Source organism: Bradysia coprophila, assembly GCF_014529535.1.
Source record: "Bradysia coprophila strain Holo2 chromosome X unlocalized genomic scaffold, BU_Bcop_v1 contig_130, whole genome shotgun sequence".
Classification (NCBI taxonomy): domain Eukaryota; kingdom Metazoa; phylum Arthropoda; class Insecta; order Diptera; family Sciaridae; genus Bradysia; species Bradysia coprophila.
The window spans coordinates 1,840,536-1,859,028 of NW_023503296.1; the positions used below are offsets into that span (position 1 = coordinate 1,840,536).

Below are 18,493 nucleotides of genomic sequence, written 5' to 3' on the forward strand. Positions count from 1 at the left end.
ATCTACCACCCTGCCTGTGCTCACCTGGTGATGAATGACATATGTGCATTTTCAGTTTGGAGAGTCTGAGTGATCTACTGTTTGTTATAAATTGCAGAGCCATTAATTTACTTATGTTTTGAGATAGATAAACACTTTCAATTCGAAAGACAGAACGGTTATAAGCTGTACCGATTAATTATCCAGTTTAGTTTTAATAAAAAGTTATTGGTATCAAGTGTTCCTCTATGTAGAGTACTTTGATATACCATACGGGTAGGGGGAACGATATTAATGAAATTGTTGACAAAATACGGAGCTAGCTGAAAAGGTATTTTTCTTCATCCAAGAGTTAAGTATCCATTAATCAACATATCAGAAATGAAGTTCTCAAAATCTCAGTCCATACGCAGGCACACAGTCACGTTTTCCTTCATTTCAAGCTCTCTAAAATCGTTGCAATGAACCAATTGTGAGGCCTAGTGTTAAGTATCGCCTCAAACAAATTCTGTTTTGAGATTTTTAAGGATTCGCAGTGTTTCGTTTTTTTTCCCTTCCATTAAATACGTAAACGCATGAAATATGTTATTACAAACTCAAGTCAATCATTTAATTTGTTATATTGTGTAAATTGTTATCTATCAGATCCGTTCATCCTCTTACACTGCAGCGTAATTGTATTACACCGAACATTTTTAAGTCTACAAGAAAATTATTATTAAGTGAACATGATGCTCTATTTTATTTCCAAGAGCGACAAGTCGATTCCTTGTATGTTGAAGAAGATGAACGAAAACAGTCAGAAAACAAAGATAATCCACATTCCATTCTCATCTGATTCCTAGAATTTTCTGGTTTTCCCTTATTTTTTCATATTTAAAAAAAAAATATTTAATTCATATTGTAGACTATTGGTGTATGCAACACGCCTGTCAGTCCTCGACGATGTATATATAATTTATAACACACTGATAAACTATGTTTAAAATTGTTTTCGATCATAAATTTTAACTACCGTTTTTGAACCACCGTTAAACAAATACATATTATCCAAGACTGAATTTTCTTAAATAGCCATTTTTGAGAAACATTTAACGAAATAATAAATAAATTATAAACCACTACCAATTTGATATAATAAATTTGCGATAAAACGATGGTAAAATTTATGAATATAATTGTCTATATACAACAATTATTTTTCAACACCTTGGATAAAGAAACGGGCAACGAAACAAACGAAAAAATTTATTCTAAAAGTAAAAACAAATGCAAAGCGAATAGAAGTGGAAAAATTCATAAATATCAATTTCTTCAATGTTTGCGAGTAAAGAAAATGCGAAAACATAAATTTCTACATATGCAGAAATGTTGTTGTTGGTTTTTATGAAACACGATCGCTGAGATCGCGCAAAAAGCAGAACCTATTTAAGGATTAAAATATGAATACGGCGCCAGTTGTAAATAACTCATTTACTGAAATTGTCTATTCAATACTACAGAGATAAACAAGTTCAGATTATATAAACATAAATTTTATATATATGCGAAATAATATTCGAATGCGTACGATTTTATAAAAGGCATTGGAGAGGAATTGGCATATTAAAAAAAAAGTATTTTTTTTCATATACAACACTGGAGAATCAAGGGCTTTTTGATGGTTTAGATATATTACATATATTATGCTATCTAAAGCTATTAGAATCTCCCCGTCTACATACCATCTATATATAAATTAGTGTGTACCATTCGTTCTCTCGGTAGCTATCAAAGGCAGTTAAATTATAATTAATATTAATGAATTTATTGTTACGCTTTTTCTGCCGTTGCAAGATAGCCATTTATAGTTTTATCTGTTCAAACGGCCGCACACTCAGGCCACATTGTGATCAGATCTCTGGTGTTCGTTTTCATTCGCTTTCCACGATCATTACACCCATTTATTGTATTTTGTGTATACATACATGAACAAGAACAACAACAACGTCCGTTTTCATTAATTACGAAGTAAATCATTTTAATTATTGATACGAAAAGACATCGATTGATCAGCACCGATTATTGTTGCTTCATGTTAAATTATGTTATTAATTTAACCAACCGTCAATGGATATGAATTTAAACATAAAAATTATCCGGTACGTTCATATTTCGTGCTCTATAATTAAAACCGTGCAGTTGAGTATGTAGTCAGAACTTTTCTATTTTCTTTTCCATTTGTGTGTGTGTGTGTGTTATAAACCACGTATCGTCAAGTCAATTGAAACGTCTTCTACATGCACCCATTTCTTCGTTTAATACACATTTTTTATGGTTATTATTAAAGTGCATTAAAACAATTCTATTTTGTTCTTATTTGTTTTCTTTTTCTTCCCGTGTTACCGTTCTCAATTACTTATTAATTAATAATGTCTTTACATACATACATAAGATACACACATTCTACATACGATAGATTACAATATTTTTTTCTTCTTCTTTTCGTTGAACTCTTAATCCCATTCATATATGCTATATGGAAGAGCGTATAATTTACCTGTTCATACAATCGAGATATTTTAATGTGTAACTAATTACACACGTGTATTTTCCAATGTATTCGAACTCTAGTACGCTAAAATACAGTTCTTATTCGAGTGCAGTACATTGTCTTTGGTATATGAAAAGAAAAAACCAACCAAAAACTGTAGTTGAGTTGTCAGTTGTCATACATATTTGTTTAGTGGAAGTGTTAAGACCAACGACTCTTTTACCTTTTCGAAAATTATGTTTCTCATCGTATTACATAAAGAGATTTTTTTCTTTCTTCTATTTCGTTCGAAAAGTCAATTACAATTCACAATATGGGAATGAACTTTTGTAATTAATTTTTCAAAACTGGTGCACTATTCATTATTTTATTACGATGTGCAGAGTACCAATTAAAAAGATTATACATCGAACAACAACAGAAGCAAAAGAATAAAAAAAAAACGTATTAACCAAATGGATGTGTATAGCTGTTTCAATTAAATCAGATTGCTAGCCATATGTATGCATAAATGCACTGACATTGTCTAGATAATAATTTTCCATTTCGGGGTAATTATGAGAAGATTTTATTGTCTTAATAACATATTAAACGAATCAAATTTACACCTGCCTCTGGTAGATATACAATGGAGAAGGGGTGTTACCATAATCGGGACGGAATAATAAGCAATGTTGGAAAACATCAACTTTAAGTAAATTTAATTAAAATGAAAATGATATATTGTGTTGCCTGGACTGGTGAGATAATGAGATAACAATGTGAACAACACAGTTAAACCATATAATTCTTGGAAAACAGATCAAATACTTCAGTTTGGTTTTTCATCGGACCGATACCGTTAATCAATGAGATTGTCTTGTTGATTGCGAATTATTTCACTAAATTTCATTAAAAGTTCACTAAATTTGGCGCTGCTTTTCATATCGAATCGGTAAAATAGCATTTCTCTTGTACAGTTTTTTTTCCCTAATTGTACAGAAAGAATAAAACATTTCTATTTTTTCGTAGCTATCCGCTAATTCTTTTCAGTTATAAAGCAATCATTTTGCGATGAGCTCTATAACACATCGTGATTGCAGCTCCCTAATTCGAAATGATGCTGTATAACATTTTGAACTACATTTGAAAAGCTTCAAATCGTGTACATCTTCCACGTTGAAATTAAAACATTTGAATGTTTATGTTATACATATCTCGAGAAGCAGTTCGGATTTGTTGAAGAACATTGTATACCTAACTATCATTTCAGAATATCAATTAAATCTGCAATTTAATTTCTACTTATTTCATTTTCTTTATCTCGGCATTCAATATTAATTCCTTTTTATTTAAAGATTCAATTTTTATTATTTTTTTCCATTATTTTTTCTTACACTTTTTTCCATTCTCCTGCGAAAACTGTCTGTTCAATTCACGACCAAGGAGCAAACAACATCATCTCAACTCAACTATTTTCGCTGTATAGCAAAATTATTGTATATTGAATTAAGCCAAGCAAAAATATAAAATAATTAATATAGAAATCAACTGAGTGTACTTTATATTGAATTAAACATTTTCATTTAAGTACCATGTATGCGATAATTTATTTTCAATATATCAGGTGGATAGGTAGAGATGGGTTAAAGCTTTGCGAATAGTTAGTTAGGTATATATTGCGCCGGTGTGTACTTATATTAATATGTAATTTAAAAATTGTTCTCTCTCTCTCTCCCTCACTTGTTTGGAAATAAATAATTTCGCTACAATGATTTTTGTAATTTTAAATAGTTTTGTTGTTTGACATAGACATAGATTTAGAGAAAAATAATTCTTATCGAAAAGTAATAGACTTTTGCTTAGACAGTCATGCATTTATGTTTTTCGTGTTGTTTGCCTTCGTTCATTCATTCGTTTATTTTTCATTTCATGCAAAGTTCATTTGCTTTTATCTTTAGCGCATTATCAAGACGAATGCGATTGTTCATAATTTTATTACCGGCAGATTATTCACACTTTTTTATGCATACAGTTCTGTGGAATTCGAAAAATAATTGAAATTAATTATTTTCGAATTAAGCAACAAGAAAATTGTTTGAACTCGAAACACACATGCACAGTGTGTATTACACACAGAGAGAGAGAGAGAGAGAGAGAGAGAGAGAGAGAGAGAGAGAGAGAGAGAGAGAGTGATATCAAGGGAAAATAATTTATTTGCACATTCATTGGAACATTTAACTAAACCAGTGAAACTATGCATACATTTCGTTTTTTGTTAGGTTTTCGAATTTAAGAATCTAGTCCGCCATGCATATCACTAGTATAATTATCGCATCTATAAATCCCTTTGAAGTATATTTTCAACAAATGTTAACGCATAATCTTTTACTTCATTTGTTGTATCATAAATCTTGAGGTATAAGACCAAAATAGACATGGCAAAGTTTCACTGTCGTTGTCGATAACACAGCCGTTAAATCTTTCTTGATAACTTTATCATAGAAATTCTATTCTACGTTACAATTCCACTCAAACTGTAGGTCAAAATTTTGTTCATTTAAAATAAGCAGAGAAAGCTAGAAAGAACTACTAAGCAGTGGTGTGGTATACAATTTAATAAACCTAATTATTGCCTTAGATGTCTCATATTCTCGACTACTACAGAGGATAGGGTTCCTTTTTTTTGTGTGAACCGAACAAGCATAAGACACATAAACCTTTCAGTGTTGTACAGAGCAATCGTTCACAGGTCCGTTATGAATTTTCCGTAATTCTATATTCCACAAAAAAAACACCTGATGGTTCAAAGAATCATCGCATGACTTCATTCCGATCGAACCGACGAATCTAAAACTCTTATACAACTTTACTGGTCTTTGTCTTGCGTGAGAAATCGAATTAATATGTAGGTTTTTTCTTAGATTTAATTTTCGAATACAAAATAATAGACAAAAATTCAACATAACCGACGAATCTATACAGTAAATGGCCGAGTGTAATAAATTTCAAATGCATTGTCAACGATTCCAATGTACCTGCAATAACGCCTTGACATTTTGTGCAGAAATCACATAAGCCGATAATGTCAAAGTGTTTTATTGAAAAGTATTTTATTTTGATAAGAAAATGAAATAAATGAAAACTAATTTGCACCACTCTTCAAATGCTGAATCATTAGGTTTGATCAATAGGAGAGAAAAATAAAATAAAAAGTTTAAAGTAAAGTGTAAATAAGAAAACAGTAAAACGTGACATGTAAATTTTCAATAACAAAATTTATTATCCTTTGCAGCTATTTTCTTATTTCATTTTCAACTTAAGAAACATTTTATGCATTGATGATGCTCGAATTTATATCCATTTATCCATTTCACCTTCAAAATCAATAAATCTTTTTGTGTGTTACAAAACAAAAATGAAGGCAAAAAAATCAACGTTAAAAAAAACGAGAGAGAGTGAGAGAAAAACTAACAACACCCAACCAACTAAAAATGAGTCTGTTTATATGAACGCGTCAGGGCAAGTGCTAGAAAATATAAATAATTGTAAATTGAAAATCAGATAAAATTTCTGTCCATAAATAGCATTTCGAAGTCTCTTCTCTTATTTTATCATTCAAATACGAGTTACATAGAGGTAAAACAAATAAGCCAAGTCACAAATCATTGGCATATTATTGCTCGCTTGTGATATGCGCTCAGCCGCAAACTTTTTTTCTATGAAAACCAGAATAGTCTTAATCTTTGTAACAAACTTATGTGGCTAGTTTGAGGATATAAGGTCATGATATCATTTTAAACGTAACGAAATACGATAAATAAAAATAAAATAAAAAAATTAATAAAAAAAGAAAAGAAATGGAGAATCGTTAAGAGAGAGATTCAAAAGACCACACATTGCATCTCATTTGAAAATTTACAAAACCAAATTGACACATTGACAAACATAATATAATAAACAATAATTATTATATTCGAATGCTCATGTGTTTCACGTGTTTAATTTTATATAAAAGAGTCTTAAGTCATCGGACATAAGAATCGAACAATACAATACCATATTTGTAAGAAATAACATCAGAGAAATGCCTTGTGCGGAATCCCGCATTCTCTTCTATATATAATATTCTGAATAGATTAAATGAAAAATCTTTGTTTCTACGGTATAATTAATTATCAAAGATGAAACATATGTTGTTCACCATAATTTTTTTTCCTCCGTTTTATTATTTTCGATTTTTTTTCTTCTTCTTCTTTTCTTCGTCTTTATTGATAAATATATAAATTTGAGGAATGTTTTGTTTCCCTGTTCGTTGCTATTAAATTATTGAAAAATACTTTTTCGTAGCTAATTTTTCTATCAATTTTATAATGGAATGCTGACAAGTATTTCGTTTTATGGTATTTTCATGTTAAATCAAAAGTGCAATATGTATTGAGCAACGAAGAATTTTACCGACAATGTCAGCAAACATTCTTTTTTCTTCTTTTCTTCATATACATCGCTGGCATACACTATCAGGCAAGGTGCGAGCTAAAGCGTTAAAAGAACATAACACAAACGGAATTGTTCGGTTGAAATTAATCTTATGATCAGTCGAATGATCATAAGCTTTTGACGCACTTGTTGCGGTTTCGATTCACTTGCTTTTTCGGGATGATGGACTACTTGCACCACTGTGCAACGATATGCAAGACATAAAAAATATACCGCAAAAAAAAGCTAATAATAAAATAACAAATGTTAGATGCACCGTCGGTTTACAAAAGGGATGTGCACACATTCCTTTCCAAATAAATTCATAATATATGAGCAATGAAGCATCCTCCGTACAAATGATATAGTCATGTTCAATTAGAAGTTATACCATCGTGTATATATAACAACAACATGTATGAAAATGAAAACGTTTCCAATGCAATATCTAAATGTTATGAAAGGCGAATAAATAAAAGCAAACACAGAATGAGAAGAAGACGATGAAAAAAACGTACAGTAAAAAAATTGTTTAAGCATTCAGGAAACATGATTACATTAACGTGAGAATGCAGATTATTTAAAATTGCACCAGAACATTTTATTTTCATTGTTAGAAGTAAGTATACATAGAAATGAATTTTAAGTACTTAGTTCATGAGCGATGTTCTGTGTACTTTTGTACGACATGTGCATTAAAATATATATATATATAGATCGGAAAACCCTATAGTAGAATCAGTGCACACACTCTGTATGCATCTTTTAGCCGATATATTGGAGAATATTAGTCGTATTATATATATTTAGATTGATTTAAGTGGTCGGGGCTGGAATGAATGTATTTAGGTTGATATAAAAAAAACTGATGATGATGATGAACTATGCGGATTTTTCCTGCTCGATAAAATATTATGCGTAATAGCAATTGTATAACACATGTTGTACCGCCTATCAAATCCATTTGATGAAACATTTTCAAAAGCTGTTTAAGAAACTTCATTGCTTCCATAAATGGAGCTACACAGAAGAAAATTGACTCTGTGTACCGATCATTAATGATTATTGCGCTGGGTATAATATTATCGATGATTTTTGCATTCAATTTTTTGTTGCACTAAAAAATATCTATCGCCCTTTTCGACACCTTTCAACATAATTGTGGGTAACAATAGAATTCCCTATAATCAGAATAATTAATGCCCAATGATGGGATGAGAAATAGGTAGCTGGAAATCTAAATTATATAGACAGCGTTCAAATTTATGTTATAACTTTGAACGCTATGGTATCAAAGTTATTGCAATACAACAACAAAAAATCTATGAAAAAAAGTATTAAAATGTTGTTTTTATCGGTTTGAAAATAAAAATAAGTATTTTTCGTTTCGTTGTTTCGGTATCTAAATCAGCCTAGGTTCAATCGACAGACTGCGGCGTTACCCTTTTTTCCATGCACAATGGGTGTTGTGTACATTATAAACTATTCGTACGGATAAGATTATTTTTTGAAACACTTTTGCTTGTGGTAATTGAATACCGCAACTCATTCAAATGATGTATTGAGAGTGATTTATTTATTGTTAAAGTTCTTGTGTTATGCAAGATGAGCAAGGTGGATATGAAAATATTTTATATCGTTTATGGTATGAAGATTGCTTTCGAAGTAATGTTAAATTTTAATAATTTTTTTTTCTCTAATTTTGAGGAAAAAAAAAGATTTTTTTTTTAATAACAATATCCAGAAGTGCTTATTCATTATGGTTAAAAGTGTAATGGAAGGGGCGAACTTATCGATAAAACAGTCAGGTTGAGGTGTTTTAATTTTTAGTTAAATCGTTCGTAATAACAAAGACTGACGGTAGTGATGGTGCTAAATGACTTATAGGGATTGTTATAATGGAACATTTAAAATGATTTGCTTGAGTGTATTCCTATCAAATATTTAGTTCATCTCCCACATAGAAGTTATCCGACGCCATCATTGGGAAAAATGTATGATCTACGAAGCTTATGCTTTTGGTTAATCGGCGAAATGCTCGCAGGAAATTTGGGTTCGCCCAAGGCGACCAACATTTTTAATAAAGATCATTTTCCGTAAAATTGGGACTCCAATTAAGAATAAGCGGACAATAATCCATTTCCACCCATCGACAATTGTTAATAGTAGTCAGGCCTCTCAAATATGCGTTTGATAATGCAGATCTTCGGGAAATGAATCTTAAGGCAGTTGATAAGGCATCAAGCCAGTGTCTGACAGACCAATAATTCGTGATATGTTTTACCTTTGGTATCACTCTTTGCATTTGAATGAGTCTTTATTTCCGACACAAGTGGGAAATTTCTTTTTGATAATTTTCTTGCGAGAAGAAAGTGGAATTTTCCAAACCAGCTGTCTAATCTGATGAAAATCTCCTTAGCTAGTAGCCGAATGTTGTGCTTAAACCGAATTGAATGAGCCATACATTTATCGATTTACGTATACTGCGGAAGCTGCTCATTAACATGTCGAGTTAAACTGTTGACAAATAACACTCAAACGCTGTCATTGCATGGCAATAAACAATAACCATTTATACACATGAAGAAGAAGGAAGAAACTAAGAGGAAAAAAAACCAGCCCACAAAGATTCAAATCGGTAATCTTAATAACACCAAGCAAAATCGTTTAAAGAATTTTTTTTTCGAAACGTGACTACCATTCTCATAATTGTAATATTTTACATTTTCGCCTTCTAAATATTGGACGTGTAAATAAATTAATCTCTAACCCATGATATTCGCGTGTCTTGCGTTTTTCTTTTCATTTTTTTTTATTTTTACTTTTTTCATAAAGCCAAAGTCAAACATTATTATTTGTAATCTTCATCAAATAAAATATAGTAATATACATTTAATGGAAATAAAACCATAGGTAGTTGAAATGTTTACGAAAAAAAATTATGGTAAATAAACGTTGACGAAACGGAACAAAAACAACGAACGAACGAAGGAGAAATATTACAAAAAAATATTAAAATGTGATTTTTTTTTCGTGTTGCTCCACACGGTTCTTTAGAACCATTACTAAAATTGTTATTATTATTTATTTATTGCCAGCGATAAATTTATGATAATAAATTGGAAACAAAAAACAAAAAATATTTCATTTGAATTTGAAAGAGAAAATATTTATTTTTTTTATTTTCCTCTGTGTTCATTTTTGATATGAAGCTATCACTTTTGACATGCGGTGTGTTATAATCATTTCTTATGCATTAAAATTATATTGACGTTGCACCGTGCATATTTATGTGTACCACAATAGTTCATGACTATAAAATTGATTGCAAATTTTTCTTGTGTCACGAAATGAGTTTTTGATATCTTTTTCCATATTTTTCTGTTAAAGAAATCTCCGAACGAAATGTGCATAAATATGTGAATTTCATATATATATATATATATACATATACGTTTCGGATGTTCGGGTTTCTAGCTTTTCACTTCGCATAACATTAGTGATGTCTAACAAAAGAAGACATTGTCGATGCTTTTGAGATAATTATTGCCCCGGAGTATTTTGTTCTTTTTTTTTTCTCTCCATTTTTTGTTCATTGAAAGGGTAACGTTAAGTGTTACAAAAAGGCATACCTACTACACACAGACCAATTTCGCATATACCGTAAACCGGCGCTAGTATCGATGTGTAATATCTTTTGCTTCGTATTTATTGATTAATATGTTAACAACCAGAAAAAGAAGTCTTATCGTTACACTGATCGGTAATAAAATAAATGAATGATAATAGCGTACGGTGTAATTTATTCAATATTGTTGAGGCATATATAATTAACTAAACGTATAACAAGAAATGCGTTTATATTTATGCTCAAGTTTTGATATATTTCAGATTAAAAAAAAAGGTTAATTCGTATGGGGATTATTAAAGGATTGACCTTCTGGGTAAATGTTTCCGTCTTTAAATTAATTACATTTTGTTATTAGTTTAACACATTTCTTGCCCATTCATCATCACTAAACAGATCACATATTTTACTGTATGAACAACTTAATACAATTAATGAGCCAGCGTCATTAATTTTCGCTTATACTTGATATGATGGAAGAGATAAATATATTGTTGAAGTTGAAAGTTATTTTTTATGTTGGGAATCTGTTCGTAGAGACGCTCCTCTCTAACGGTTCGGGAAATATCCGGATAGATAAAAAATAACTTGAGAATTTTAATCTCAGCTAAACAATCATTTCGATGATTTGCGGATAATATAAATTTATGTTAAAAACATCTATGGATGTTGTGTGATTATAAGCTCATTTAAACGGGAAAGTATTCGATACCAGGTGTAGAAGCCAAGGACCATTTTCCCATTTTCTTACAAAATAATTAGGAAAGCAACTTGTTTTATATTGAGGCGGGCCAAAATGTCACACTCTCTCACGAAACAAAACCAAAAAAGGTTTTTCCCACTTTTTCGCACCACTTGTGTCAATTTTTGTTCGGAATGTGACTTTTTGGTGTGCCTGATTTTAAATTAGTAAGTTTTGTCACTAGGCCCAAAAAGGTGTAATTTATAACCAATGAGGTGAAGAGCACTCGGACTCGTCCATCTTCGGACGTCTTCACCACCTGGGTCAAAAATACACCTTTTCAGTCCTAGTGACATAATATACAATTTTTGTCGATTGCATTCCAATCACACCTATCTTACACACAATGATAGTATACTAAATATTCGCTCAACATTTGTAAATTGTCCACCGGTACAGCCAGCAGCTGCTTAACCTAACATGCAACCATAAAATGAATACAAATCTGATCGGAGTGCAAACATTCGTTTTGTGGTTCGAAACAGAAATTATATCCAGGCGATTTCCGATTATACAAATATTATGAGTATTCAAATTGGCAAGGCAAGTTAGTCGAACTTATTATGCTTATCGTGACAACATATTTTAAAATAATATACCATTTTTTCCTCTCTCGGATAGATTGTATCATCCTAACTAATAGGATTATTAAATCGATCGATTCCTATGTGTTTCCATCACCAGCCATTTTCTCATAACTTGCGTTACGCAAAGCAAAGAATAATTTTTTTTTCAGTTTTTTTTTTCAAATATATATTCTTCATTCATTGTTTTTGCGATAACAAGGCTCATTTAAACTATGTGCAATGCACACCACATAATAAGTATGATTGTGTATTTATAATAATAATATATGATCCAAAAACAATGGACCATAAAAACAAACACTTTACATCATATCATATATCTGCTCTTAAAACGCATTTAACATCCCGATCAATAAATTTATAATGGCCAAGGATGGTTATATGTGTACACCATGATACGAGAGGGAAAAGACAAAAAAAAAAAACAAAAACAACACGAAGAAAATAAATAAATTTATTTATTTTTTTTCCTCCTTGTTTCGGATGCCGCGCGCGCCGAAAGATAGAAGCTGAAGAAGCGAATAACAACCACTACCACATATGCCATAATTTCTTATAGATTTCTCCAAAGACGAAAAAAGGCTTCCTATTTAGATTTTATAGATCGGGCATTTTAAAACAAAAGACGAAAATACATTGTGTTTCGAAATTGCAGTGGAGTGTATGTGCAATGCGCAATGCAATACATTGTATGATCGTGGAGTTATAATGTGTACGAAAAGTACACAAAGTAAATAAGTGTACTAGGCCCCATAGAATTTGAGGCAATTTTTTTCTTCTGTTGAATTTACACAAGTGATATTTTTGCAATTTTCTCTTCTATAATCGATATCGTTTTTCAGTTTTCGTTTTTGTGGAAACAGAGCCAAATGGAAATACTTTTACGTTGTAGATCGTTGTGTAGATAAATAAATAATAACATTTGAATGCCCATTGCCCGTCAATACGTATCTATCTACACATATAATACAAATGGTACACCGTATAACCCACCGTTTATTTATCATTTGCAACATTTAATTAAAGAAAATTGATCTTTCATCTGCGTGAAGCCTACAATTATGTTGAAATGTATGTTCTTCGTTTTTCAAATAATTTATGTTGTTGTTGTTTTGTTTCTATGTTACCTCTCGCCATCCCAGTCATGGTGTTATAATAATGATTTATGTATTACTTAGTAGCAAAAAAGAGATTGTTTTTTTTTGTCTGTGAAATTCTTCCGTAGATTACATTCGGAATCGAAAATGTTGCAAAATAACAAGTCAATTGAAAATTCCTTCCTTACTTAAGTATTACATGTTAGGTCAACAATGTTAATTTGGTCGAACCAGTTGCATTTTGTATATAGTCAACATATAGAATCATTTCTGTATAGCGTATGTCCAATTAAAGTGTCGAAGTGTCGAACATTAATTTGAAAAGCTAATTAAGCCAGACATACCAACACCAACTACAAGAGATAAACATTCACACAAAGTATGCTTTACGATCGTTTGTGGTTATCAATGGGGCTTTAAAGAGTCATCAGACATTGATCGTGTCAAAAAATATTTCACATCTGGAAAGATTAGTTCCGAAGAGTGCCTATTATTGACAAATTTATTGACCGAATCTACTGACCAAAATTGACCTCAAATTTAATGAATTTATCGAAAATCAAATTCGGTACATTTTGGATTATCAGAAATTTTCAGTAATAGTATATTACTTCCGAGGTCCCAAGTTGTGTATTTGATAAGTGGGGTATTCCCCACTTGTCGAATAACAACTTGGAACCTCGTAAGTACAATGCTTTACGTGATTAGGCTATGTAAATGAAATCGAAACATGCCGTAACACGTAAATTCTGTAAATAAATTTGTTAATAATAGAGCCTAGTCCGCCAATGATATTCCATTAAAATGTGTCACCAAAAATGTTGGGTCCTTCACAATAGTCATGTCATTCACAGTATTATAACACCACGAAAAATTGCTCACAAAAAATCATCTTTCTTGTTACAGATCAGCAAACTACTACAAATCAACTGGAGTCTGTGAATTATCTGAAATGGATCGTATTACATTGGCCGGTTCGAATTCATTCCAACCAAATGAAGGTGAATACCGTTTTTTTTTGCATAATAAATAAATTTTAAAGTCCAAAACATTTCAATTCATAAAATGCTGAACAATATTTTCTCCGAAACTCGTTGTGCTAATAAAAAAAAATATTTTTTCAATTTTCATACACAGCTTCTGACTACTTGGAAAACAATTGTGCTGAAGAGCCGAATAAATTATGTGAATTTAAACGATTGTCTGGCAGAATATTGAAAACCGTTGATTCCGTATACCAAGACGTATCTAGCGTTGATGAATGCCGTGAGCTGTGCCTTAACTCACCGTACAGGTAATTGATTTTAATTTTAAAAACACATTCCTGTGTACGGAGTAAATTGATTTCGAGAGTTGAAGAAGAAGAAAAAAAAAACTTTTCATTATATATCATCCGGGGCATTTATTATTTTATTATATTTTTGCACCAAAAACAGCCAATGTTACGATAAAATTGTGTACATCATTGCCAATTGAATGAGATGATGGCGATGATTACACCGTTATTTAAAATAAAATTTATTGGTTTCGTTTTTATTTGAAAATTTCATTTTGTTCGCAATGGTGTTAAATACGTTGTTTTAGTTGTTTAACCATCATGCGCTGAAACCCACTTGAATTTTTGTTCTTTCTTTATTTCTGTTCCGTTTTTTTTTTTTTTTTTTTAAATTTATAATCCTTTATAGGTGTCATTCGTACGATTATGGGGATACCGGTGATATGGTGTGCCGTTTAAGTCATCACAGCCGAGCTACATTAGCCGATATTCAGGTATGTTCATGAAGAAGCAATTAAAATTTTTATTCTCTTTCCGATGTCTTGGGTCATTGTGGTTCTTTTGAATATTTATGTTAAATATTCCATTGATTCGGTTGTCAATGCGCGATTTTGAAAAGCGTACCGTTTTTTCAAACGGATTTGAGTCGAACTCTTAACCAATTCGAGAGCCTAATATTTGCGAAGGAATTCACTAATTCGCTATAATTCCCTAAATTGTTTAGTTTAGTTTAGAATTCCTTTGCAAATATTAGGCCCTGACCAATTGACTATTATCAAAAAGAAACTTCCAACCAAATTTCCAGAAGAACAAAAAACTGCTCTGACATTTCAAAATGTTGTGGGAAATGAGCATGCGTCCAACAAGGCGTAAGATTCGGTATCAAAAATCTACAATCCAATTTTTAAATCTAATAAACAGTTACACTTCAATTACACACCGATCTCGAATGATAAAATTTAATTTAATTGTCACCGTCGTCGTTTGTCATCAAATAAAAGTCTTTTGTCATTTTACGCTTCCCTAAGCACGAAATGCTACGGATTTGTATATCAAATACAGCTTCATTTTCGCCTTATACATTATATATCCGAACAAACGACAACAAATTTAATTATAACATTTATCTGAAATGAGAAATTAATTGTGGATGAAATGTTCGGTTTGACATGGATCCCATGTGTAAAATGAGACATTTTATGAGTTGTGACACATGCAGTTAAAAATGTATACAAGGCGTGAAATTTGTGTAAAGAATTTTAAATGGGATGTGCAATGATATGGTTTGAAGATTTGTGTCTTCAGAAGAAACGCAAGTAAAAGAAGGCATAACGAAAAAAAAGAGAAATACTTTGTCACGTATATTCGAACATTACGCTCAGTTTAACTGAATTTTCTGATCAATGCAAGAATTCATCGGCATTTTTTGTTCACATCTTTTCAAAATATGCTTACAGACAGAATATAGGTCAACAGAATTACGATCACAGTTTTATACCATTCGAACTGAAACTAATTTACTGGCATTGTAATCTGCTATACCATAGATTTGCTGAAAGTAATACTCGTGTCGTTAGCAGCTAGTTATTATTCCGAATCTGAATAAACGAATTAACATTTTACTGTTGTTCAATTGAATGTCATCGAATGTTAGAGACCTTCTTTCGATGCAAACATTTTCTTGTAACAATTTTTTGTTTGGTCTTCCGCGTCTTGAAAATATATTTTTGCATCCGCATGAATGGTTCTCACAATTCATTAATTCCATCGATCCCTAAATGTACACTCCATCTTAAATCAATTTATGAACGAACAAACAAAAATAATGTTTCAGGATCCCTATTTGGATGTACCCGAAGCTGCCACCTATGAACTTTCGTCTTGCTACAACGTTTCAATTGAATGTCGTGCCGGTGATATGTTAGCTAAGATCCGAACATCAAAATTATTCGATGGCAAAGTGTACGCTAAAGGATCACCGAAATCTTGCGCTGTTGATGTGAAAAATTCATTGGAATTCGAATTGCGTATGGGTTATCAAGACATTGAGTGCAACGTACGTCAGAATGGTTTGGGCCGATACATGAACGACGTGGTCATCCAACATCACGATACTATTGTAACATCGTCCGATTTGGGATTGGCCGTCACATGCCAGTACGATTTGACCAACAAAACTGTTTCGAATGAAGTTGACCTGGGTGTGACCGGTGACATTGAACCAGCTCTATCGGAAGAAGTTATTGTCGATTCACCGAATGTTGTCATGAAAATTACCGGACGGGATGGTGGTGCTGATGTTATGCGCTCAGCTGAAGTTGGTGATCCCTTGGCACTTCGTTTCGAAATTTTGGATGAACAAAGTCCCTACGAAATATTTGTTCGCGAATTGGTTGCTATGGATGGTACCGATAATGCCGAAATCACATTGATTGACTCACAGGGATGTCCAACCGATCACTTTATTATGGGACCAATCTACAAGAGCGCCATCTCCGGAAAGATTTTACTTTCACACTTTGACGCATTCAAATTTCCATCGTCTGAAGTTGTGCAATTCCGTGCTCTTGTTACTCCATGCATGCCTACTTGTGAACCCGTTCAGTGCGATCAAGAAGATATTAGCGGTGAATTGAGATCATTGATTTCATTCGGGCGTAAACGACGAGACGTGAATGCTACAGGTTAGTCATAGATCGCACAATGCTAATCGATTAGGAATTACTAAGAAAATCTTCTTTTTTTTCGATTAAATAGAAGGCAGATACCGACGAGAAACCTCTAAGCAAGCCAGCCATGATGATATGTTACTTGTACAATCTATTCAAATTACTGATAAGTTTGGATTTGAGAAGCAACAGTCGGCCAAACCTAAGACAACAACTACAAGCGAAACTGTATTCTATGCTCCAGAAGTGACTGGTTTCTGTGTTAACGGACTAGGTTTGTGTGATTTTGTTTTTATTAGAAATTAGTGTAGAAGATCCGTAGTCCATTTTTTAAGAGTTACAAAAAACGAATGCTAAAACGTTCGGCAATAGTGATTTTCTGATCTCTAACAACAATTTCAAACTATTTAGGCCTCATTGTCGCCGGTACAGTGTTCCTACTAGCTCAGTTGGCCGTCATAGCCATTTGGACATTCCTATACCAACGTCGCCGAAAACAACGTTCGATCGACAATGCCACATACGGGTCATCGGTACCAACACCAACATTACCCGGAAGTCGAACCGATTCACTTAGCAAACTATACGATCATTCATTTGCCAGCCGACATGGACGCCAGTTTTAGGGAGTAGAAACGAACAACAAATTTTGATAACCACGCATACACGACGAAAAAGCAAAACGACGACAGAAGAAGAAAATGATAAAAGAAAACTCGATAGAACTCAATTTTTGAATAGAAGGAAATCAACGAGAGACACGATGAAAAAAAGGCTTACAATTAATTAATATCAATTTCCATTTTGTTCTTTTTTACTTTAAGTAAACGGTTGCAATAAGTAATTTTGAAATTTTAGTAGATTTTTACGTGCATTTCTTTTGTTTAGTTTCTCGTATAATAGATTAAGGCATCGTCCGTGCGTTAACAGACGACCGCAGCTCATTTTAATTTTTGTGACAGTGAATCAGTTTATACAATTTTCTTAGGATATTTGTTAAAAGTCTTAAGTTGTGGTTCAAGACACTCTTCTCTTATTAGATTTAAATCATAATTGTCTTTAGAAAGAAACAAAACAAAAAAATGAATGAAAACGAAACGTATACTCAACAAGAATCTCTTGGATTTTGATCATTTTTGAAAAAATCGTTAGGCAAATCCGATACTGGATGAATTTGCTATTAGTCGTTTAATGTTTTTTTTTTATTTTGTTGAGAGGACACCGCGCTACAGATTTTCATTTTCCTTTTCTTCGATTTAATTCAATTTTTTTTATTATTTTTCTTTTATTATCAATTAATTCAACCCACACGACTGATATTTTGCAAATAATTTTACGAATCGTAGATTAATTTAATTTATTTTTTTGTTTTTTTGTCATTTCTATGAGTTTTTTTTTGTTTAATTTATTAATCGGATTTTGAGACGCAAAACATAATTTTATGCACAAACACAGAAAAAGATAATTTTTTTTTACCGAGATGGAATTCGTTCTTCGGATCCACATTCATTTTCACATTCGAAA

The 18,493-nt window shown here is 31.9% G+C and overlaps 2 protein-coding genes across 7 annotated transcripts in view; one reads left to right on the top strand and one right to left on the bottom strand.

The window, feature by feature from the left end:
* The window catches only part of LOC119067908, a 103,849-nt gene extending 85,899 nt beyond the window's left edge, over positions 1 to 17,950 (top strand). The window contains exons 7-12 of the mRNA XM_037171200.1: positions 13,931 to 14,025; positions 14,162 to 14,318; positions 14,710 to 14,794; positions 16,135 to 16,984; positions 17,058 to 17,243; positions 17,381 to 17,950. Coding sequence (XP_037027095.1) covers positions 13,931 to 14,025; positions 14,162 to 14,318; positions 14,710 to 14,794; positions 16,135 to 16,984; positions 17,058 to 17,243; positions 17,381 to 17,595 — 1,588 coding nt within the window. The 3' untranslated portion in view covers positions 17,596 to 17,950. The remainder of the gene's footprint in view (positions 1 to 13,930; positions 14,026 to 14,161; positions 14,319 to 14,709; positions 14,795 to 16,134; positions 16,985 to 17,057; positions 17,244 to 17,380) is intronic.
* LOC119067910 (autophagy-related protein 16) overlaps positions 1 to 18,493 on the bottom strand; it is a 33,998-nt gene that overhangs the window by 1,819 nt on the left and 13,686 nt on the right. The window lies entirely within an intron of this gene.